The 24,662-nt window shown below is 36.9% G+C and overlaps 1 protein-coding gene across 2 annotated transcripts in view; it reads left to right on the top strand.

The window, feature by feature from the left end:
* The window catches only part of LOC149072222 (suppressor of lurcher protein 1-like), a 221,615-nt gene that overhangs the window by 132,298 nt on the left and 64,655 nt on the right, over nucleotides 1-24,662 (top strand). For both annotated transcript variants that reach the window (XM_089246564.1, XM_089246563.1), the window contains exons 4-7: nucleotides 3,979-4,048; nucleotides 5,111-5,291; nucleotides 19,409-19,623; nucleotides 21,320-21,536. In XM_089246564.1, the coding sequence (XP_089102690.1) occupies nucleotides 3,979-4,048; nucleotides 5,111-5,291; nucleotides 19,409-19,623; nucleotides 21,320-21,536 (683 nt within the window). The remainder of the gene's footprint in view (nucleotides 1-3,978; nucleotides 4,049-5,110; nucleotides 5,292-19,408; nucleotides 19,624-21,319; nucleotides 21,537-24,662) is intronic.

Genomic DNA, 24,662 nt, shown 5'->3' with positions numbered 1-24,662 from the left:
ATTAGTTAGGAATTTATTATTATTTTTACCTATTTTATTTTAAATACTCATAATTACCTCCTTGTCGTTGAATTTCTCAATTATTGTTTCCGCGGATTGGGAAATTCCCCACACAAAATAAAAAGTAATTTTTACGTAAATTTTTATTGCTGAAAATATTTCACATACATCGAAATCTCATTCAAGGAACGGATAATGCATTCTTGTATGTTTTCATATGCTAATTATACATAAGAAAATGATTTTTTTGACGAAATTTTCACTCGGAGAAAACGAAATTTTTCATCTTTTAGGTAAATATTTACACGGGGCGAAATCTTTTCAATCAATTTCCCATGCGTTAAATTCGAAGAGAATAGAAACACGGTTTTTGCCTAGAGTGAAAAAAAAAAATTCGATATTTTTTAAAGAAATTTCAAAATAATTTTTGCGAAAGAAAATTTCTTTTCAAAAATCGAATTTTCATCTCTTCGCGAAAAAAATATGGAATTTTTTTCTTCGAGATTCCGTGTTGTTACTACGGGTCTTATTTTTCATCTAGGCCCCTGGGTGCTCAGGTGCAATTTCCCGATTGCGAGATGCAATTTTTCCCTCAAAGTAACTCGGGGCATCCCTGACTTATCGCACGACACCATGTTTGGTAACACTGCTCTGTTATATGAAAGAGATCCAATAATCACACATTCAGGAGCACCCCAAGAGCCAGAGACGTCTCCTGAAGAACGCGTGAAGGTGCGCCTCCTAGGAAATTTTAAGTTATTAATTTAAATCAAGGGTGCTCACAATATTTAAAAGAGCGCGAGCCACTTCATTTGTTTGAAAACGTGCCGCGGGCCACTTCAGTGAGCCAGAACTGTGCCGCGGGTAACTTGAGTGATGGGGAACTGCACCGCGGACCGCTTAAGTGCTCTGGAACAGTGCCGCACGTCACTTAAGCGATCAGTAAATGCAGTGTGGTTCGATGGTTTGATCATTTTTGTTACACCACGGTCATTTTCTGCACGCGAGGGCTAGTTAGACCGGGACCTACAATTTATTGCTGTTTCCGAACGGCAGCCTTTTTTTTATACTTACCGAGAGGTTGGTGCGCTAACCCTTCGATGTGGGGCTCAAACTCCCTGCGGTAGTGATCTTTTTCTGTGGTCATGTCGTCGTTTCCGTTATACCCCTGTCCCTGTGTTAGGAATGACAAGAACGGACGGGTATCGAACCTGCGACACCTTTAAACGTCCTTTGATACTTTAGCCGAGTATCTCATCGACTTGGGCTGCCGTGGTTCACTTCAGTGGTGTGGAACAGTGTCACAGGTCACTCTATCTGTCGCGGTTCACTGAAGTGATCTGGAAATGTAACGCGGGTTACGTAAGTGCTGTGGAACCGTACTACAATTCACAATACCTCCTCTTGTTGGTCACTCATGCGATCTTTTAACGTGCCGCTCAGTTCATTTTTACAGAATTAGGTTTGAGGTAATAAAGATATCGCATGCGTCGGCCTGCTATATCCAATATCTACAGGTGAAATAACTTCTCCAATGACGTCACGAGTCTCATGCGGAGGCTTTCTGCTATAGATGATGTTGGTTAGGCTCACTGCACAAATTACGTACATTAATATTGCGTTGATACAACACTTATCTCTAAATGGCTACTTCACCATACATCATATCCGGCCATATCGCTAACGATTTGGGTTAGAAATAAAAGTGCCATCTATCGGTGGTCGCCTCGAGCTCGTAAGGGTAAACATCTTATCTATATTCTTCCCTGGGATCGAACCTGGGACCTGACGGCATCTCACCGATTACTATTATCTACAGATAATGTAAAAAATAACATGACTAGAGAGATTACAAAACTATTAGATTACCCGTATCGTAATAAAATGCAAAACCATTTTGGCGCCCTTTAGAATTTTCTGCAGCGAACCGCCTCTGCTAATACCTAAGGGTCAGCAGCAAACCTTTTCCCACCAAAAACATAACTCATCAAGATATATCAGAGGTATAATAATAGGTCATAAGCAGTATAAGGTCAGGGTTCATGCACGAAACAGGAATAAGGAGAGATTAAATAGATGATATAACATCGTTCCTTTTAGAATTTTATACGTGGTAGGTACGTCTCTGCAACAGCAAGATTTACGATGCAATAGAAATGAATGGACGTTAGCAACAATGAATTATAAACGCAGACGTAAAATGATGAGGATCGTCGATACTTTTGACACAATACTAAAGCGTTTTCAATCTGCGAAGGGAATTTCACTGGATGTGAAACACATGCTGTGGAATTCATCATTGATTTCAATGTTCCGAGTCATTTTCAACATGCATAACACTCAAACTATACATTTGGATAAATGGGAGCTCAGGTTTTTTCTTTTAGTGTTTATATCGGATGCTAGATGTTTTGGTTTTTCTGATTTTTGTCGATATCTATTTGGAGATATTCTTTTTTACTTTGAAAAGTAAATGACTTTCCAGTAAAGTATGCGCCCGAGTGGCGTGGCGTGGTGGTAAGATGCTCGTCTACCACCGTAACAAATAAATTATGTTATGTTATGTTATGAAGGTTACTGTCACGGTCCCAGGTTCAAACCCGAAAGAGGATATAGATAAGATATTTTCCCTAACGATCTTGAAGCGATAGACAGCGCCTTCATTTCCAACCCATGGCAGTAAATTGCAATATAGCGATATGGCCAGAGTTGGTGATGTAGTAAAAAAAAGTAGCCTACAAACATTTAAAGTTGTGTTAAATTCACTTGAAGCACCAAAACAAAGGTGATGCTGATCCTAGAGAATAAAGCTACTTTCTAGACGGCTGATGCTTCTTTGGTTTGTGATAGGCTCGGTCTAATAACGCGACTCTCTCAGACTAGTTTGTCTGGCTAATTATAACAGAAGCTGTACGAGGTGAAAGATTCAATATAATCTTTTACGATCAGGAAAACTTTGAATTTGTAAAAGTCGGAGAATTTTGAGTCTTTTTCGAGTTGAGATGGATCTGCAGTCTCTTAGGTTGAAGGATTCTAGGTATCCTGTGAGCTGCAGAATTCAGTCTCATGTGAAGAAAAGGATCCAGTCTTCCGTGAGATAAAGGATCCAGTCTTGCACGAGGTAAAATATCAAGTTTTTTGCTATTTAAAAGATTAAATTTCTGTGATATAAAGGATTCTAAGATTCAGAGTATTTCACGAGTTGAAGAAGTCAGTCTTCTGTGAGGTAAGGATTCAGTATTCTGCATGTTAAAAGGATCCAGTCTCCCGCGATTTAAAGGATCTAGTTTTTTGCGAGGTAAAGGATTCAGAGTGTCTCATGAGTTGAAGGATTCATAATGCGTATGGTTAAAAAATTTCGGAATATTTTAAGAATTTAAAGATCCAGATTCTTTCAGATTTCAGAGTCGAAAGATTTAGAATCCGTACGAGTTACAAGATTCAAAATTTTTTCTGAGTCAAAACAATCGGCTTGTGAAAGATTCGGAATCGTAACGAAATGAAATAGCTTCGTTACGTCTGAAAACCTCTGATTTGGTTGACTTTGAGAGCAGCATACTCTGAAATACTTATATCTCAAATTTCATTTGCATTCGTCCATTTTTGCAGCCGCTAGGGGCTTGTAAAATGAATTGGGAAAGGTATTTTATAACCACCCAGTACATTTCGCAATATATTCAATGTAAACAGCCCATCAAAAGTGTCCCGGATTAGGGTCTGTACACGGCACAAAATATTAGTAGCGTCTACGCTCTTTTGTCTTTTTAGAAATCACTCAAACGGAGAACTAAATCAACTGTGAAAGTGTTAAAATATTTTCCACTGTCGAAGCGTCAAAAAAAAAAAAAATATATATAGGAGAAATTCTTTGAAGAAAAATATAATTTTAAGGTTAAGACGGGGAGAGAAAAGTAAAATAAAAAAACGGTTTTATCTGTTAAAGGTGATTTATACATACATATATTTTTTTTGTTCTAGATGGCGGTAGTATCGTTAGTCATGGCCCTGCAGTTCTCGCTTTTTATCGCCACCAAAGCTGTCAATGCGGGTAAGTAAATTGGATCCAATATATTTTGCAGTTGGCACAGAAATCAAAAGTACGTTCTTTGAAGGAAAGAAATCTTTAGATATCCCAAGAAAAAAGAAAGTTCTACCCACGCTTACCCTTCCTTTCCAGTAAATACAGTGTATATCTCGCGGTGCTCATCAACTCTCTTGTCAAGCCCCCCCCCCCCTCCTCTTCCCTTATCTGTGTCATCTGGAATAAAGTTGGTGATCGCGAATGGCTCTCATAAAATTTAAGATTTATTACGTAGTAGATAATCCTCCAAGTCACTGTTACTGTTCGATTTTTCCTGTTAGGATCAAAAAATGGCGCCTTGCTGACTTACACGACGAGGGTTTTTCCTGGTGACTGTGTGACACTGGGCAGTGCTTTATTGACTCTTATAAAAAAGTGTTCATGTTGAGCATGTTTGATAAGGATTTTTTAATAGATTAAAAACATTTTATGAGACAAATATGATTTTTACTATTAGGGTCGATCGAACGAAATCCAGTCGAGTAACATGAAGAGATGATGGATACCGGCAGTGAAGGTATTGGTCAGTTCGTTACAATGGCATATTGGACAAGCTGCATGAATCTATTTCCATCAAGCGATTTATCAGCAAGCACGCTGGGTTCTTTTCTGATGGCTTTATGCAGCTAGCCCAAATGCAACTGTCCAAAGTCTTTATTCACGGACGGCATTCATTATCTCTTAAAGAAGTTTGATGCCTGTCTGAACACCAACAATGACTTCTGTGGAACACATAGATTCTGGTTCCATGTAGATTGAGTTAATTCTGCTACACCATCGGATACAGTCAAATCCTCTCTATTTAAGGGACGAATGTCCTGATCCATGTCCCTTTGAATAAGAACTCATTTATATCTAAATAACGGACACCTCTATTTAGGAGACAAAGTCTAGTTCCACAGGTGTCCCTTGTTGAAAGGTTTTACTGCATATCTTCCCATCCGCCAATGGAGCATATTTCATTTGATCGACCCTTAATAAATTCACAAAATTCTATGTCGCGTCATAGTATGTTTGTCCTCGTTTAAGGCTGTGAGTGCATCATATTCGATGACACGTATGGGAAGGACTACGGCGTGTTCACCTCACCGAACTGGCCGACACCTTACGATGATAACATCGATTGTCTTCTGTACAGCTTCATGGGTGGCCCGGATGACATTGTGGAAATCACTTTCGATGAGTTCGACGTTCAGAAGAAGAACCTCGAGTTAGTATGGCTATCTGTATCTTTCTTATTATTATCATTATCTATCTGTCTCTATAGTGTTATTCGAAAAGTTATCGCTAAACTTTTAATGGTAATAGACAGGGGGTCACAAAATATCATTGGGCATAGAATGTGCGTCCGTAAATGCTACGTTAAGGTGGTAGAGGGCTGTTTAGTGCAACTGAAAACATTATTTTTCTAGTAGAAGGTTTCATTTTCTGCTTAAAATTTAATTCGCTGCATTGTTATGTTTCACTGGTACTTGTCTGCAATTGATGCATGTGGAATGACGGTGGAGACGGACAACCACAAAATTGTACTTGGACTTTTGAATCACAAAAACGTTCGAGCGCATGCTCCGATCGATGCACAGATTTAACAGAGCACCATTCATAGTAGGCTAGGTCTCTTGCGCGATATAAGCTCATTGGAATGGAAGCTTAGCGAAGGTTACAATGGGGACCTAGTGATGAGCATGTGTGGTTAGAGCGAAAAAAATACATACAAATACAACACCACAACAGGCAAATTGCCCAACGAGGTGGCTGATTTAAGAACATCATGGATCCCCGAGCCCTTTTTTGCCCTACCTACTACTGCTACACCACACATGCACCCCGCCCACAACCCCCGCGGAACCTCCAACGAATCGGTACATGCGGGAATGTGCGTGTACGTGTAGTGAAACCTGACGTGAAGTTTTTTTTGTTTCTCTGTAATGTTTGTTATGTTTAGTGCTGCCATCTGCCACCAGTTTTTCAAACTATGAGTGAAGTGTTATGATTGAATGATTTTTCGTTGTAGGACTGTTGCTCTCTGTGGCGAGACTTTTTAACGGGGAGATCGGCTCGCATTTGCGCCTTGAAGTTGGGAACCACAGAAAACCAACTTCAGCCGACCACCACTGTGGGGTTCAAACCCGGATCCTCGCATCGCGAGTCCGTCACTATAACCACTCGACCACCACAGCGACAAAAAAGAAAAAATAACTGTACATGTGTCACGGTGGGCCCCTAAAGGGGGGGGCCTAGTGACAAAGCATGTGATCTTTGATTGCTAGCAGGGGTGATACGAGTCAGAAGACCGGTGTTCGGTCAGGAATCATGCACGTAAAAAGTTACTTGCTCATTCTTTCGGCAAATCCTTATATCAACTACATCTTCAAATTCAGTATTCACATGCCCTGAGAAATCCAAGCAGGGAAATAAAGTATTTTTAAGGCAGAAAAATGATATCATCAACTGAACTGAACAGAGATTTCTACCGCCTAAATGCAACATTTACGGACAAACATTCAAAACAAAAAAGTTCATTTTTAAGCCACTCAACCATCTTTTAAAGATTTGCCAGCGCCTTCCGAATCACCCATGTTTGAAACCTTGCTATTCGATATAACACAATTCGCTATTCTCACAAAATACCTATAACTTAGTTTTCGAATATATCCTATATAACAAAAGTTGATTTAAAATATATATTTATGAATTGGATTTATGGATAAAAATCAGCACTGCTCGCACAAATAACACAATTATAATGAGATAAGAGATACTGAAAAAATTCTCAAACTAACTGTGAAATCCAGGGTTGCTAGTAGCATAGTCTTAGTGCATATTGGCTTTTCGTCGCCATATCGGCTTCCTGAATTGCGGTTAGAAGCCAAATTCATAAGATGCCAAAATAACGCTGAGTACCACGAGTGAGAAAGATTTGGCGCTCATTTGCTAAACCGGTTCTCTTAAAAAAGAACGATAAAAAGAATATAATCGCTCAATGTCTCTCTCGTGTGGCGTATATAAGTCCATTCGCGTTCTTTACGCGAAGGGCGAATGGTGCAGTCGTGCTCGACCTGAGAGCATATGGCTCCCCTTGCGGTCCTGGGATATTCTAAGGCAGTGGTTCTCAACCTTTGGAAGCCCGCGGCCCGATTTCATTTATTTTTGTAAGTGGAAAGCCCGGTCAAACACATGATTAACGGAACATGAATGGGGGAAAAAGAAACGGCAGATCAGTCGCGGCCCGGTGGTTAAGAAACGCTGTTCTAAGGGAACCACGACAAGTGTGAAGGCGGGAAGCACAGAGAGCTGGGAAAAGATTAACCTTTCAAGTGAAATATTGCGTGAAAAAATATGATTTTCGAGTGTGAGAAAATGTACAGTAAAACTGCGTTAAGTCGTCGTTTTTCTTCGGTCCCGTCCAGTTTTCATAAACAACAATGTTATTAAACGCACGTTTACTCGTCACAAATTTCGATCAACTCGTCACTTAAAAATTTTGAGAAAGAGAGAGAGAAATAGATGATGTTTGTATGGTTCCCTTTAAAAAAAAAAAAAGGAGCTTGATAGCAGCATTGCAACATGATTAAAAGTTACGATAAAAGCCTTATGTGCCAAAACGGCACAGCTCGAGTAACGGAAGTCACGTTGAGGAAGCAGGGCCGTCTTAAAAGCATCATGGGCCCTGGGGCAAATCGGTCTTTCTGAGCCCCCCCCCCCCCCCCCAGCTGACTAGGAATGATTTTGCTTCCAATTTACATGCTCCATCTCGAAAATTTTAACGAGATATCATTATCGTTATTGTGTCCGGTTGTCCCATGCGTTAAGACGGCACTAAAGAATTTTCATTTTACGAAAACATTTTATGACCAAAGTTTTTGATACGTTAGGGACTGTTCGAGCTGCACCTGAATTCTGCATGGGGCCCCACTAATTCGGGGCTTCAAATTTAAATAAAATATATTTTTTGCAAAACCAGACATTTTTTCCCAAGCTGAGGTTTTCTAATGTCTGCTTTTCTCTGCCCAGGGCCCCCTCCAAGTCAAAAGTGAGTCCTGTGTGTGTGTGTTCAAGGTTACTTTAAAATTATATCATGAACTACTGACGAATAATTAAAACATAAAATCAAAGTTCATGTATATGTAAAATTAATATGCAAGAGTTTTGTTGTGATGAAAAGTTAACCATTCCAACAGTTTCTGTGTGATTAGTCTGAATTAAAATTTACTAGTATAAATCAAAGTATATTTTACCACAGCAAGTTAAGTACTGAGAGCTCAAAAAATATTTTAAAATTTTCTATTTTTTTCTTTTGTATAATCTATAAATTTTGTTAATATTCTAATTTTAATTCATGTTTTAATGAATGTTATATTACTTTAAATTTTTTGAACGATTTTCACAATGTTGCATATTGAAACTGACGCACTTCGCTTAAGCCAACATAATTTTTCGATAATGTGAGTGACGACTTATCGAGGTTTTACTGCATATACATTCAATACTCGATTTTACGAATCTCCAATTTACGAACTAATCTTCATATTTAATTTCATATTACTTTTGGATATGACTAATTTTTTTTTTTCTCGAATATAATGTTTGCAACAGCAGCAATCAGAGAATTCCTTTAATACTGTGCAAGTATTTTATATTTGTTGCTACCAAACTACTAAAATCGAAGCATTTACCTTCGGCGAAAGAGACATCGAAAATTTGATACACGACAATTTCCGGAATTGTCTCGATACCTTTTCCTGTATAACAACGAAAGATTGGATTTTCTGCTGGAAATTCTCACAACTCGAATCCTTTTTGGTTGCCGGAATTTCATTTTGGTGAAGGTTTTAGAGAATCGGGTAATTATTGCAATTCCACCGACGACGGGAGTGAGGGGGCGATCCTGTTGCTAATCGGCACTAGAACCGGAAAGGATTTCAAGCTAAATGGATTCAGAACGGTGACATGACATGCTATCTGTCATTCCGGAACACCGCAAAATTAATTTAGCTGATTGGCTTTGGCAATACGTGGTAACTAACAATCGCCGAAGTAGTCGAAAATGGCGGTTTTAAGGGGAGAGAGAGAGAAAGAGAGCGAAGAGAGAGAACAGTTTTAGCCATCAATAACCGCCCTGATGGCGACAAAGTTTCCATTGGAGACATCATGTTTCAAATGACAAGTTAACGGTGGTTGAGACGGAAAATAGATGTATTAGGTTCCTATTTTGGGTATTTTGATTATTATTGTTGTTGTTAATGCCATTACGATACGGTTATTATGTGTGATACTCGGTTTTCTACACGTTTTCACAATAATGACTCTAGTTAATTGGAAAAAAGAAGCTATCAATTATGTCCCGGGTATCCATTTAATTCAGCATGAATAAAAAAAAACCCGATGGTTCAATACCGGCAAGTAGAAATGCACTACAATGAAGCCAGTCAGTGTGTCTTCCATGTACCACATGTTGCAGTTACATATCTACCCTACCTCAAAGCAAATAGGCTGTCCGAGGATTATGTCACTCTCCGCTATCCATACCAAGGTTTTTAACAGCTGGCTGATGCGAAGATGGATTTATTAAAGAGAGAAACTTCAACTGCCCCTGCGGGGAATCGAACCCACGTCGGGTGAGAGCGCTCTAGACCATTAGACTACAAAGTCAACTAATATCTCAATCTCTCCTTCGAGCTCGTGTGCACTGAACGGGACCGTCCTTGGACGATCTGACCTAATTTAAGCCAAAGCTCACAATTGCTGGCGCTGCCACCAGATTTTGGCCTGAATTAGGTCCGACCGTCCATGTACTGTCCCATTCAGTGTACACGAGCTCTAATGAGAGATCGAGATATTCATTGCCTTTGTAGTCTAGTGGTCTACGGTGCTCACCCGGCAAGTGAAAGGACGAGGGTTCGATTCCCCGCAAGGGCGGTTGAATTTTGTCTTTTTCGTAAATCCATCTTCGCATCAGCCAGCCTGTTAAAAAAAATGGACTGTCCCTCCACACTACATGTGCGTGCGCATTGACGACAAGAACAAAGACTATTGTGAACAAGAGGTCTATAAAATAGTACAGTCTCGATTATTTCAAAACTGAACCAGCAGAGAGATCTGTGGTTGAAAATTGACTACAGTTTCATTAAGAACTCCGGCAGATTTTCGGTGCATCTGCATTGCCTTACAAAACAGTACGAAGTTGAATAAAATCCTTCATTGTTGGATGATCAGTCAAGAATCTCTGAGCGATTACTGCATGAGCTGTGACTGATTTTCTCAATCGATAGTGAGGAAGTTCTCTACCATTCCCCCATATTCGCGGGAATTAAGTCTCTGGGACTAGATTTCAAGAGCACTATGGATACCTGTTTTAAGACTCGAACTAAGATAGAAGAACCACATCGTTGAATTTGCTTCAGAACAGTTAGACATTTCACAGGCAGTAGTTGTCGTTCAGATTGAGGTTCTCCCGTTAAAGGCCTTTACCCATCTTGTTACCTTGAGGCAGATGCCTTCAGGTCTCTCGGAGTCTTCGGTGACACTGTAATGCTGCAGAAGCTCTGGCGTATCCAATTTTTATCCAGCTCCGTCTGATTCTGTTTTTAAAATGTTGTGACAGAACCAATTAAAAAATCACGCCAATATTATAGTCACGCGCAACGGATTTGAAATACAGATGGCAGCACCTATGAAACCCTCATGCAAACAACTACCTTGACTGAAATATTTTATACCATCGGGACACACACAAAATACCAAACATAATTCTGGCTTCCCGCTGGATAGCAGGTTCCAGCCGTTGAATGGAAAGGGTAGAGTATCATGAGGTCAAATAAGCCTATAGACCTCAAGAAACAAAAAATCAAGTTTTTACATATAATAATGCTGGCTGGTTCTACTTAAAGTATACTCTATTCAGAGCCCTCTCGAGAAAAAGCCGGTGGGAGGAACAACATTTAATTTGGTTTATGTCAAATTTTAAAGCAAGGGGAGACGATTTTTGCAAAACAAAATATCAAAAATGGTCGAAATGTGCCAAACATGGCGTTTCGTATGCAAGTTTATTGCGTTTTTGATGAAAATTTGCCTGATACAATGCACGATACCCCAATTGGAAAGTTGTTGCACCTGTTTTCTTCTGAGGCCAACAAAAAAGGTTCAACGTTCCTAAGTGCAATATTCGCTGAGATGTTTTTGAATATTAAAAGTTCGTCGTTCAAAAACTTCGTCAGAAAATGAATGGGTATCATTATTCGACGATCACGAGATGATACTGCCGATGAAAACGAATGACATTTCCGATCGCAGCAATGATACTCACATTCTGTTGTTCACGAGTACTGTTTCGCAACCATTTCCATGTATGATTTCCCTATTAATAACTTTAAGAAGCATCATGTTTGCTCGTATCGGTCATTTTTGGAACTAAAGTTTGACAAAAGATCTTTTATAAAACTTGACAAATGTAACCAATAGGCGGATCAATCAAGTTCGCTCGAATGTATAACAGATGTGCTTATTGGTTACATTATTTTTATCAAACTTTTATAGTGTAATACCGGCCTTAGGCCGGCATTACACTATAAAAGTTTTTGAAATGTTATTTTATAAAACTTGAAAAATGCAACGAATAAGATCATCGGTTGCATTTGCTCGAATGTAACCAATATATTTATTGGTTGGATTTTTTAAGTTTTATAAAAGAGCTATTATCAAACTTTTATAATATAATTCCGGCTTTACTAAAGTTTGATACTGTGGCGTCCACTGACTTTTTTTCCAGCGGGCTCTAGTAAAGAATAATGAAATCAATGATACCCTGTATATATGATATTCATTCATATGCATTTATTTCGTCATTTATGCAAAATATTAAAAATATCAAGGCCTTTTCAATGCATAATCCGCCCACGCCATTAATTTGCCAGATTCGGCGAGAATACTAGAGTATTTTACACACACATAAACCTACCTCTTTTCATTTTCAACACAAAACTCTTTAATTAAAGGGGTACACGTGTATTTTTAACGGTTATATCATGTAACTATTTGTAACACCGCGAGATATACACCATCCACAGAGAACGCGGTATTTCCCCGTTAACCATAAGAATAGCATCCGAGCAAGAAACTTCAGCATCTGTTTTAGAGGCTATATAGATACCACATCCCAAAATTATCCATTATCCTTCGTGCATCCATGCATGTACCTTCGAAACAATGCCTTTTATATTCTCGAAAGAGGGTTCAGTAATTATTCAGTTATTCAGGGCAGAAAATTACGCGAAGGAAAATACAAGGGTAGAAATACAATAAAACACGGCGGTGGTTATAAAAGCGAGTTTGGAAGCGTTACATGATGGTTTATGCGTATGTGTGTGTGTATCTTTGTAATTAGCGTTACATCATCATCACCATCATAGCACGTGGAACACTAGACCACTCAGACATATATAACAGTTTAGAGATTATGTATTTGGTTGAGCAAGATTAAAGTCCGTAACGCTGTACTCAAAGCTCTTGTAAACTTCGCGTGGTGTTGTTTATGAGACTTTCAGTATATATGAAACCATTCTTCAGTTTTCGTGTTGTTTGCGATGTTCTGTCTCAAACAATTCCAGGAAATCTTACAATCCAAGCGCGTTGAAGATAAGCTTTCCTGATTTTGCTACCGAAAACTTTGATGATGTATCGCATTAATATTGGTTTGTGTTGAAAGTTTCGCCAATTGGCTCCCGAAATTCACCAAATGGTGCCGGGTTTTCACCATCTCGGGTGTGTCGATTCCCACTTAATTAATGCTTCATTTCAATTTTCAATGATAAGTAAAGCAAATATGACCAATAATATTATATACGTATATTGCCATTCTTACAAGGTGTCCTACAAGTTCTAATGCGGCCTTTATCTCATCAACTGTGCGCCGTAGAGGAATGGTTCCAGTTTAAAAACTGCTCAAAATGTGTTCAAAAATCACCCTGCACCAGTTTTGAGAGTGGAAATACAGTGTGTCACAAAATAAAAACATGTAAATTTTTATACGGACACCCTGTCCTCGAAACTCCAATTAGAAAATTGTTGCACCTGTTTCTTATAAGGCCAACAAAAAAAGTTCAACGTGTTCCCAACTGCTATATACCTTGAGATGTTTGAATTTAAAAATCACAAAACTTTGCAAAGAACAGCATAAACGAGGGATAGAAGCGTTGTACGTTAGTTTATGCCGTTCTTTCGCAACTTTTCCCTGTGTTCTGAATTCAAATATCTCAGCGAATACTGCACTTAGAATCATGGGTTTAGTTAGTATTGTAAGCTTCAGGAAACACAGGGCAACAACTTACTAACGAGGCTTTTGACGAAAGGGTGTTCGTATCAGAATTTATATTTTTTGCTTTGTGACACTGTATTTTCACTCTCAAAACTGGTACAGCGATTTTTGAAGCATTTCTTTAAATTGAAATCACACTTCTACGGTGAACGGTTGATGAGATAAAGGCCACATTAGGACTTACAACCCTGTAAACTAAAAACTTAGGTCTGCAGTCAACTGCAGCCACCTACATCCAGCAGTGTATTGAAAATTGTTGATGATGATGAGCATGATGATACTGAAAACATTCTCATAGATTTGAAGAACTGAAAAAATTTGCATCAATTGTGATTCGATTTTGAATTGAAAACTTGAAAATAACTGGAATTATGATTAAAATTTTGGAAGTTTCGCCAATCTGGTAGCGAAATTCGTCGAATGGAACCAATATTCACCAAATAGTATTTACGTCGGTAATATTATCGAAATTTTTTCAATACTTCTTGTCTTAAGACATCATAAGCACTCTCTCTCTAGATTTCTTCCTCTTCTTTATTCAAGAAACAATTTCTTACATCGGCTATAGTACCAAGTTTCACCAGTCCGCTACCAAAGTTCACTAAATTGTGTCAATTCTTAGTAAGTGAACTCAATTCTCGCTAGTCTGTGGCAACTTTCGCCATCCTGTGATTCAATTTTCCCATTAATGCCCCACTCCATTTTTTCAATTCAAATAAAGCAAATTTAATTAATACTATTCAATGCGTGCCACATTCAAAGATTCAAAGTTGAAGAATTTATTTTTAATTTATATAATTTGCGATTTTCATCAAAATCACTCATATACAGGGTGGTTCCGAATTCATGGGACAAACTTTAAGAGGTGATATAAGACTCCTAAACCAGCATTCTTGGTCATAGAATGTGCGGTCGAATCGCAATAGCAAAGAGGGTGTTTTTAGAGAGTGCACACAACAGCACTTCACCGAAAGCAAATATCATATTTTTCTGACGGATTTGCTGCAATAAGTGCATACAACCATTTGAGGGCGCAGTGTATTGTAATGTGGTAGGCCTTCTCGAGAAATCGAATCGGTACGTGTGGTAGGCCTTCGAGTTTCGCCAGTCTGCTACCCAAATTCGCCAAACGGTGTCAGTACTCTCCAAATAGTGCCATTCCTTGCTATTGCTATCAGTTTGCGCCCTCTCGCATGAATCAATTTTTTTAATGTAAGTAAAACAAATCCGTAATAATTATTAACGCCGATCATATTAAAATGTTCTAATAAATTTGAAGCACTGAAAAAGTATTAAATTTTTTAATTGCATGTATGAAATTTCTGTTTTGCATGACGAAGGCACATTTATAGTAAAAAGTACTATTATGAACAGAAAATCAATTTTTAATCACATTAATGAAGAAATAAAATACAACTCAAGTGAAATTAAGTGAGTTTACGATTATTCATTTTCTTTTCGATACCAATTTACTAAAAATGTCATTAGCATATAGGATACTTACTATATGTTCTGGGATTAATCGTTTTAAAAATCTTTCTCGAGGCCCAACAAATAATAGAAATTCGAATTTTTTTTCTTCTTCTTTGTTCGAATATCTTGTATCCGCAAAAAAGTTTCAATTTGCTACCGAAATTCTTCAAAGAGCATCAATTCTCGCCTAAATTAAAGCTTCATTTAATTTTTCTTCAATTTAAATAAAGCAAATCTAAGTAATGAAACTCGTATTAATAGACTTCGATAAATTTGAAGCATTGAAAACAAATTATAGGAATTATGATTTGAGTTTAATGGCATGAATACAGGGCGATTAGTTAATTCTCCTTGCCGCATTTTACTGGCGAACCGTTGATCCTAGAGGCATACTTCCAATTAGAAAAATCTTCCAAATAGAGTGTAGAACTCAGATACGTCATTCATTGCAAGGGTTTGTGCTATTATAATTAAAAAAACCTAAATTAGAAAGTTGTTGCCCTGACTCTCCTGGAGGCCAACAAAAATCTTTCGCAGTTTGTAAGTGCTATATTAGCAGAGAGATTAAAATTGAAAAATCTGAGCAAAGTTGGGAAAGGACAGCATAAATGAGGGAAAGAAACGTTGTGTCCGTTAGTTTTTGCTGTTCTTTCTCAACTTTCTGCTGATATCTCTGCGAATATTGCACTTAAAGTGGAATTCGCTTTGTTGGTCTCAGAAGAGTTGGCAACAAATTTCTGATTGGGTTTTTGAGGACAGGGTATCCTAATAAAAAGTTGATATTTTATTTTATTTTAATAACTATGCAACCCCTTACAACATGAATGACGTACCTGAGTTGTACATGTTATTTTGATAATTTTTCTAATTGAAAGTATGCCTCTAGGATCAACGGTTCACCAGTAAAATGTGGCAAGGGCAATTAAGTAATCGCCTTGTATGTTTCAGGATTATAATAGTTTTCAATATGTATTTTATCGTGATCCTACAAACACTAGAAATTTGAATTCCTTTTATTCTTAGTTCAAGAAAAAGTAATTTCTTGTATTAACTTCAGTCAAGAGATCTCTGTGCCAATCCTCTACCGAAATTCCCCAAATAGCGTCAATTCTCGCCAATCGGTGCCAATTTCCACTATTATCTCGTATGATTCGATTCCTACATTAATGCTTCATTTAATTGTTTTCAATTTAAATGAAGCAAATCTGACTAATGCAACTCATATTAATAGATTCCGATAAATTCAAAGCATTAGAAAAACTCATGAATTAAGATTTGAGTTTAATGGCATGGTATGTGAGATATATACTACGTATATCCTAGGATTAATAGTTTTCAATATTTATTTTATCGTGATTCCCATAAACACTAGAAATTCGATTTCCTTTTATTCTTCGTTCAAGAAAAGTAATTTCTGGCATTGGCTCCAGTTAAGAGATACGCCAATCCATTACCAAAGTTCACCGAATAGCGACAATTCTTGCCAATCCGCTACGAAATTTACCAAATAGCGTCAACTCTCGCCAATCGGTGCCACACATTCCCCACTATCTCGCGTGATTCTATTCCCCCATTAAAGCTTCATTTAATTGTTTTCAATTTAAATAAAAGCAAATCTAACCTATACAACTCAGATTATTATAATAAGAATTATGGTTTGAGTTCAATGGCATGTATACAATGGAATGAATTCACTACCCTTCATAAGTAAAAAAAATCAATTAGTTATCATATTAACGAAGAACTTGGAAAAAAAAAATGCTGCGAATATTAGAAGAAAAACGATTGTTCGTTTTCGTTTCCATACAATTTCCGGAAAAAAAAACAAAAAAACTCACGAACATATGAGATACTATATGATCTAGGATTAAGAGTTTTTCAATATTTCTTGTTTCCAGACGTCATAAGCAGTAGAAATTCGATTTCTTTTACTCCCTCGTTCAAAAGGAAGCAATTTCTTTCATCCACGTTAATAGAACTAACTATTTTCTATTTCTTGCTGTTACATTTTTCGGGAAAAATCGAGACGAACGGAAAGATAACAAGAAAAAAAAAAAACCAGAGCAAAATGAAGCATTTTGGCCATCGGGGAAAATAATTGCTAAAAACAATTGCGAGTTCTAAAAAGAGGGACAGAAGCAAACTGACAGGTAATTTTCCAAGGCAAAAACAACAGAAAAAACTCTCGTCATGAGAACTATTATTTGAAAGACAAGCCCCATGTTTATAAACGACGTTTTAATCTAATAAATTCCTCTGTTTATATATTTAGTATTGTTTTTTTATTATTATTATGGGGCGAGTTTCCTTGAAATATCTGCTTTTTTCTATGATGAGATGATTTAGTTTTTGTTGATTTTGAGCCTTTTGTTTTCATTTTTGTTTCATTATGGATTTTCACGAAAGGGCGAGACATTAATTAAGCACAGTTAGAGAATTCTCTTTTCACTAACAGCTGTCAGAAGCAATGAAATTACCGGGCTCATTTTCGTATAAAATTTAGAAAAAACAAACTGTTTTCGCATCGAATAATGTATTTTTTTTTAAATTAATTTTTAGAATAAAGTTGTTAGCATTTTGTGAAATCTAAATAGATGCGTAGAAGTGAGAGTTAATGGCAGGTACGGTAACTGTAGATAGACCATTCATTTAATGAGTTTTATCATTTTTATGCCTCGGAATTATATAAGGGGGCTTATATAGAAAGACTGCAGTGAATCCCGAAAGCAATTTTTGTGGGGGGGGAGGAATAAAAGTGTGTGTTTGAATATCGGAGTAGTTATTGTTAAGTAAATGTTTCCTTACATACAGGGTGTGTGTCCTAGAACTCTACCGCTTGAATCAGGGGGTCTTCAACCTTCCTCGAGTCGCGAGCACTGTCGATATCCATCTTAAAAAGAAGAGCACTTTGACATGCGCATGTCTGAAATCTGTCTATTCTGCCTGAAATCTATATGTAATTCTTCAATGCAATTTTTACAGGGTGTTTAGTTTGACTTTGATCAAATCGTGCTCGCGAGCGCGAAATCAGATGCGAGCATTGAACGTTTTCGGTGCTCGCGATCAACAGGTAGAAGATGGCTGTTCCAAATGAAAGGGGTGGTAGTGAAAGTCAAGACAAACGATTTTAGTGATCGAACTGTCGCAAATGACTTACTTTCAGCGCTTATTAATATGGAATTTACGTGCCACTGGTACTGAAAACGAGAGAATAAAAAGTTCCTAAAGTGTCAGAGAAAAATATTTTTCCCCCGCAGACATAATATTATTGAAAAGGAAAGAAAAACAATACTATTCTTTCCGTAATTGCCAGTGACTACTACTACTTGACCGTACATGCACCTCGAAAAAATTCCTCTGGGAAAGTGTTTTGGAATATGTGTTTTGAGTGTATGTGTGCCCCTCAAGCAGGGTCGTCATTTCAACTTTTTCCGGGGGGGGGGGGGAGGCAAAACACATGTACTCAATGTATGTATATATATATATACCATTTTTAGTGTATTTTCAAAAGCCGGGGGGGGGGGCCAGCCCGCCGGAAATAAAAGTGAAAAATGAACTCGGAAATAAAAGTCATCTTGTCTCCGCCGGGACTCGAGCCCAGACCCTCTTGCATACCGGGCACAAGCATGCTACCATTTACACCACTGGAGACACGACCCTGCCTTCCTTATTTCACGCACTGTGGCGTGAGGCACTGAAGTAAAGACATTAATAACCTCTCTTAGCTTCAGGAATTGGCCCCCAGGTGGGACGGTTTTAGAGAGATAGATGGCTTTTTCTCAGCCCAGGATATCAAGGAAACATTTTATTTTCTGGATATTATGCTGAGGGGAACTCGGAAAGAAAAGTCATCTTGTCTCCGCCGGGACTCTTTTTCTTCTTAGAACTAAAGTTACGTTCACTTTAGTGTGTCGTTTTTACATACAGGTAATACGTGAATAAAGACTTTAAACGCGTTTTACGAACAATGCGATTTTTAACATTTTACTGAGTTTGAAACACAATTTATAAAAATCTATTCATTGTATCATCGCGAAACTTTAATATGATATTTTGCTATATATTGTTAAGATTCTGAACGAAAATCTGAGGTCTTTCTTAAGTATTTGTTAATACTACTTTTACTACGCTATTACAGCGTTTTATGCACGGTATGTAGAATGAAATTTCAAAAAATTCACGCGTACATTAACAGATTTGAGTGTAACTTATGAGCATACCATACAATTCTTTAAATTTTGATTCATAACCTGTGCCTTTACTAGATAAATATACTGCGAAAATAACAAAAAACATTCCATTCTTATAATTTTTTTGGTAACCGTGTTTGGAATATTACGTGAATTTTGCTTAAAATTTGACATAAAAAATGGCATTGGGTCGTCGAAAATTTATTATGGTTTCCACCATATATTTTGAAACACTTTTTATCAAAAAATGTTATTAAAGTTCACCGAGGAGTACCATTTTATAGAAAAGTGACAAGAAAGGATACCTTAATTCAATATGAATCGATTCATGCGCTTTTATTAATATTACAGATGCGTTTATGGAGACTTCGTGAAACTGTTTCTTCACCTCACCGAAAGCGCTGTAAACGAGCAGACTTCTTGGAACGCCGTTCTTTGTGGCAAAATAGCGGACATCGACCAAACGCATTATTCATCTGGGCACAGCTTGATTTTCGAATTCCATTCAGACTGGCAACACGGCAACAACACGGGTTTCAGGGGCACATACAGGTTTTTAAGCAAAAGTAAGTTGTTGTTTCATCCATAAAACATCAAATGCTGCCTGATTTCATTAATACCGTTAAAGAATTTATCAGAGACTAGACATTAAATTGCTGTTTTTCGTTGTTTCCTCGAAAAAAAAACTCAACCATATCGAGTTTACGTTTCACTCTTTAGGTCCGTGCAATTGGTAAAAAGAGAAGTTTTCCAAGAATCTTTGCGGTAAAAAGATCGCTTCATCTATCGGAAATGTCTTACATTTCTATTTTTAGATTACTAACAAAAGGCTCTTTTTCTGAAAAAAAAAGAGAAAAAGTGGAAGTAATTAATACGGATTCTTAAATGGAACAACATTGACAAAGTTAATGAGCTTCTTAATATATAAAGATAGAGAAATAAAATTTTGAAACTCCTATTGATTACTTAGAAGACTGTTTGGTTGTCTTTCATGAAGCGAGGAAACAAAAATAAAATAAAATTTCACCATTTCAGATCAAATATAAAAGCATAAGGAAAGATTTCTTCTCAAAATCGCTCTCTAGTTTTGTACCGAGCTTTTAGCTTTTAAGCCTTTTCGATTTTCGCAAGTTTATACGAGCTAAGGTTTCTTCTTATATGTATACAATGTATTTCAGCATTTATTTTATTCTATGTCTTTCCATTTTATCTGTAAAAGGAAACTAAACGTTTCGAAGTTTTGTTCCTAAAGTTGTTTTTTCTGACGTAGTTTGCGAAAATTTTTATGTATGTGCTAAGAGAAATTGAAAAGTAAAAGATTAGATCCTCGGATTTTTAATTGAAATTCTTCAGTTTTTATCACAAAATTAACAAGTAACTTTTTCAAATTTCCTGAATGTTGTGAAATTTACAGAAAAACGTTTCTCGCGAGATAATTATAAGATCCGTGGACTTAATTTGAATTGAGTCGTAATTTTATTTTTCGCTCGATTCTAAAGCTTATCTTCACTTTTTTTAGAAGGATTCATCTGGAATTTTGCTAAAATGTTGTATTTGTTGTTATTTTTCCTGGAACTTTCACAAAATCCGAATAGTCTTGAACCGAAATGATAGCAATAAAATTTAACTATAAAATATATTTTAATGTTTGGAAGGATCCTTTACCGTTTGTGTTGTTGACTTCACTGGTAAATCTACGCATAATTACTGCAAAGGTTTTTGTTCTTGAATGGCTGCTTCACTGCATATGTGCCTTCTATGCCATGCAGACTCATTTAGAATACTTTTCATATTCATTAAGTTCACCAATTACACTAGTGTCTTAATCTTATGCATAATCACTGATAGAGGTGATAAATTTCAAGTATTATGCATAATCGTCGTGTGTGATAATTTATTTCACTAAAATTATCACTTTTTTGTGATACCAAAAAAAAAAGTGATATTTTTTTTAGTATTCATCAAATTTACCAACGACGTTTCGGTATTACGCATATTCTCCGGTAAAAGTGATAAATTTATCAAGCTTACCAAGAGGATTGGTAAGTATGCATAACAGATAATATCACATTTGCCTTAACATACAAATGGTAATAAAATAGATAACCATAAAAATTTATCGGTCAGCTTTTTCGCCGTGAAGGCGTCTTCACTGTAAATAAAATCACCACGATGAGAAGCCTGTGTGTGTGCGAGAACTGTCTTTGTTGTGTATCGTGCTTTTATTTGGCGAAGTTTACAGTTTGTTTACTTACTTTTCAGAGATGTTCGAGGTGGACGGGGAGAAGTTACCAGGCACAGGGTGCGACTTCCAGTTCGTGAGCGGTAACCGCAGCAGCAACCGGGGTCGGTTCTACTCCCCGCAATACCCGAGCTCTTATCCACAAAACTCCAAATGCATTTATCACTTCATGGGAAAATATAACGAGAGGGTGAAGATTTTCTTCGAGCAAGTTCGGCTGCAAACCGGTGATCTCAGGTATGCTATTCATTTTATATACGGCCAACATTCGGTTCACGAACTTGATTCGTTCCCGAAGTCCGTTCGTGAACCGAAACTATTTTTTTCTATGGGAATCAATGCGGAAACGTATTAATCTGTTCCTGGGATCCCGAAAATCTCTAGTGTGAATTTGTCCGACAGCTTCTGTGATAACGTTAAGGGGACAATTTTCCCCCAGTTCAAATGAAAATTTTTTATTATTCTATATTTCTTGCTAAAAATGCTTTAATGACATTTCAGTATCAATATAATAACAATTTTGGGTTTCTTAGTTTTAAGAGCGTTAAAAAAATGCGTTTCAATAAGCTTGGCGCTTTATTTATACACCAAAAGGTGCCAAATTGGAACGATCACTTTTTAGTCATTTTTTTGTCCCCTGCGTCTCAAATTTCATTGAAAAGCATCAGTTTTTTTTTTATTTTGCTTTGTAGGCATATATCAATAAATTGTAGCATGCATTTTACTGTGTGATTTTATTTTCATGATAATTTTGGCAAAAAAAGTAGAATATGATGAAAAATTTCCAAATTTGTGCCATAAAAACAGGTTTATATTTTTTATTCATTAATGGTTTATCATAATACAAAATGCATGCTAAAATCCATTGATATGTGCTTACAGAGCAAAATAAAAAAAAATTGATGCTTTTCAATGAAATTTGAGACGCAGGGGACAAAAAATGACCGTTCCAATTTGGCGCCTTTTGGTGTATAAATAAGGCGCCAAACTTGTCGAAACACATATTTTTTAAACTAAGAGACTTAAAATTGTTATTATATTGATACTGAAATGTGATTGAAGCATTTTTAGCAAGAAATATAGAATAATAAGAAATTTTCGTCTGAAGGACCACTTAAAGCCAATGAAAATCACTGAACTACCACCACTACTACTAAACCAGACGTGCGCCTCGTCCATATTCATTCCTCTGCGGAATTTCTAACGAACTGGTACATGTTGGAAGGTGTGTGTATGTATAGTGAACCTTACGTGTGAAGTTTGTTTCTGTGTAATGCTTGTTATGTGTAGTGATGCCATCTGCAATCAATTTTTTAAATTATGAGTTTTTTTTCTCGACTCATAGTGAGTGAACTGTAACGAATGAACAATCGTAACGTTGTAGGCCTGTTGCTCTCAGTGGCGAGACTTTTTAACGGGGAGATCGGCTCGCTTTTTCGCGCCTCGAAGATGGGAGCCGCAGAAAACAAACTTCAACCGACCACCACTGCGGCGACGGTGAGGTTCGAACCCGGATCCTCACGATGAGAGTCCGTCACTATGACCACTTGACCACCACAGCGGCACGGAACTAACACTGTAAATTTCACCATAGGTGTGAAATAGATGAGATGAAAATTATGACGGTGCCATGTTCATTGCCATCTACTTATAATCTTAGTGACGAAGCCCTCAAGATCTTGTTGCCAAGATTTGTGAATAAAACTATGCAATAGAGGATGATATTAACCACTTCACGTACAAGCTTTTGGCAAGAAATGTGGATTATCTCTATTCAACGAATCGGTGGTAAATCTGGTAACCTTGTCCTAACCTAACCACACGTTAAAAAAAGAAGGGGGAGGAGGAAGAAATAAATATATATACAAAAGGAAAAAGTATAATAGATGAGGTAGATAAAGGTTTTTTTTAAATCCTCTTTCACCCTCACCCTACGTGTTCGCTTTCGCTTTTACATGCAAATAGTAGACATGCAGAAAAAAAGCATAGCAGACAGAAAAAAAAATCCTTAACAGAAGTGTAGAAAGAAAAGAGGGAAAGAAAAAGCAACTTCCGTAGAGATAGGGTTACTATAAAGCTTTGCGATGGTAAAGAGATAGGAAAAAACACAGAGATATTGTTTGAATTTATTCCACTGGTGTTTGGACGTAATATTACGCCCGTGATCGTAAAGAGGTTGAAATCATATTTCCAGAATTCTGTGAGTGTTTGCTAATTCTATACCATACATTATTGCAAAACGCATCTTTGAAAACTTCCTTAATGTAGAGCAGAGGTCTTCAACCTTTTTTTTTTAGCCGCGAGCACTGCCTGTACCCATCATCTAACGAAGAGCACCTTTACGGAAAATTTGACATGCGAATGCATGAAATCAGGATGATTTGAATCCTTCAATGCAATTTGTACAAGGTGTTTAATTGGAACGTTGATTAAGTGCTCGCGAGCACGAAATCGGACACGAGAATCGAGCACTCTGGGTACTTCGGGGAGCACCGCGGTGCTCGTGAGGAACGGGTTGAAGATGCCCGGTGTAGAGCTTCTTAACGTTTAAAATTATTCAACGAACACTTCTGTAAAATAAAAAATAATCCACATTTTAGCCACAGACATCTAAAATATGCTTTTTCGGGATTTTTCGTCCGTTTTGCATGCTTGTAAGACTTGCTTTTCACCATTTCGTGCAGTTCGTAAACTGAGCTGTTCGTAAACCGAGGGTTGACTACATCCAAACTCTCCTTCCAATAATTAATTATACTCACAGACAATAAATTATATCACTCGTAATTGAACAAAATTCTCAAATTAATCATTCAGAACAGAATAAAATATTTACAGTTATAAAAATGCCATCTTAAAATTTCAATATTTTCATTCCAACAGCCAACCTACAAATTATTTATGAATTTTTGGGGGTGAAAAATGCAAGTTGCAAGTAGAGCTAACCACGAAAATATTCAAATACTCTCTTAAAAGTAATTATTTCGTTAAATTTTTATAAAACTTTTGTTTCCATGCCTATAACTTGTAAAGACTAATTATTCACAATTAAGATTTTTTATTATTGTTATTATCATTATTGTTACGAAACAACAAGAGGGAAAAAATTGCTCCGATCTTCCATAGAAGTGAAAAAATGTCAGATTTTTCTTGCCACATATTTTAACTATTACATGCGAAATATTTCTATGGGGATTAGTTTTTGCTTTACTTATTAATCTCTTTGTCTACAGCTTATTATTCATTAGAGTACTTAATAACAACAATAAAAACTGCTCTTCGAAATATTAATTAATGAATTAGTTACATTGTTACCCAATGGTTTTGAATAATCACGAACACGAATATTTAGTTTCAACCGAGGTT

This window comes from Pholcus phalangioides, unplaced genomic scaffold (assembly GCF_987345545.1).
Source record: "Pholcus phalangioides strain wild (caught in Gottingen) unplaced genomic scaffold, Ppha-v1.0 ptg000017l_1, whole genome shotgun sequence".
Classification (NCBI taxonomy): domain Eukaryota; kingdom Metazoa; phylum Arthropoda; class Arachnida; order Araneae; family Pholcidae; genus Pholcus; species Pholcus phalangioides.
The sequence above is the reverse complement of the archived record's forward strand: the minus strand, read 5'-3'. Positions and strand labels throughout refer to the sequence as shown.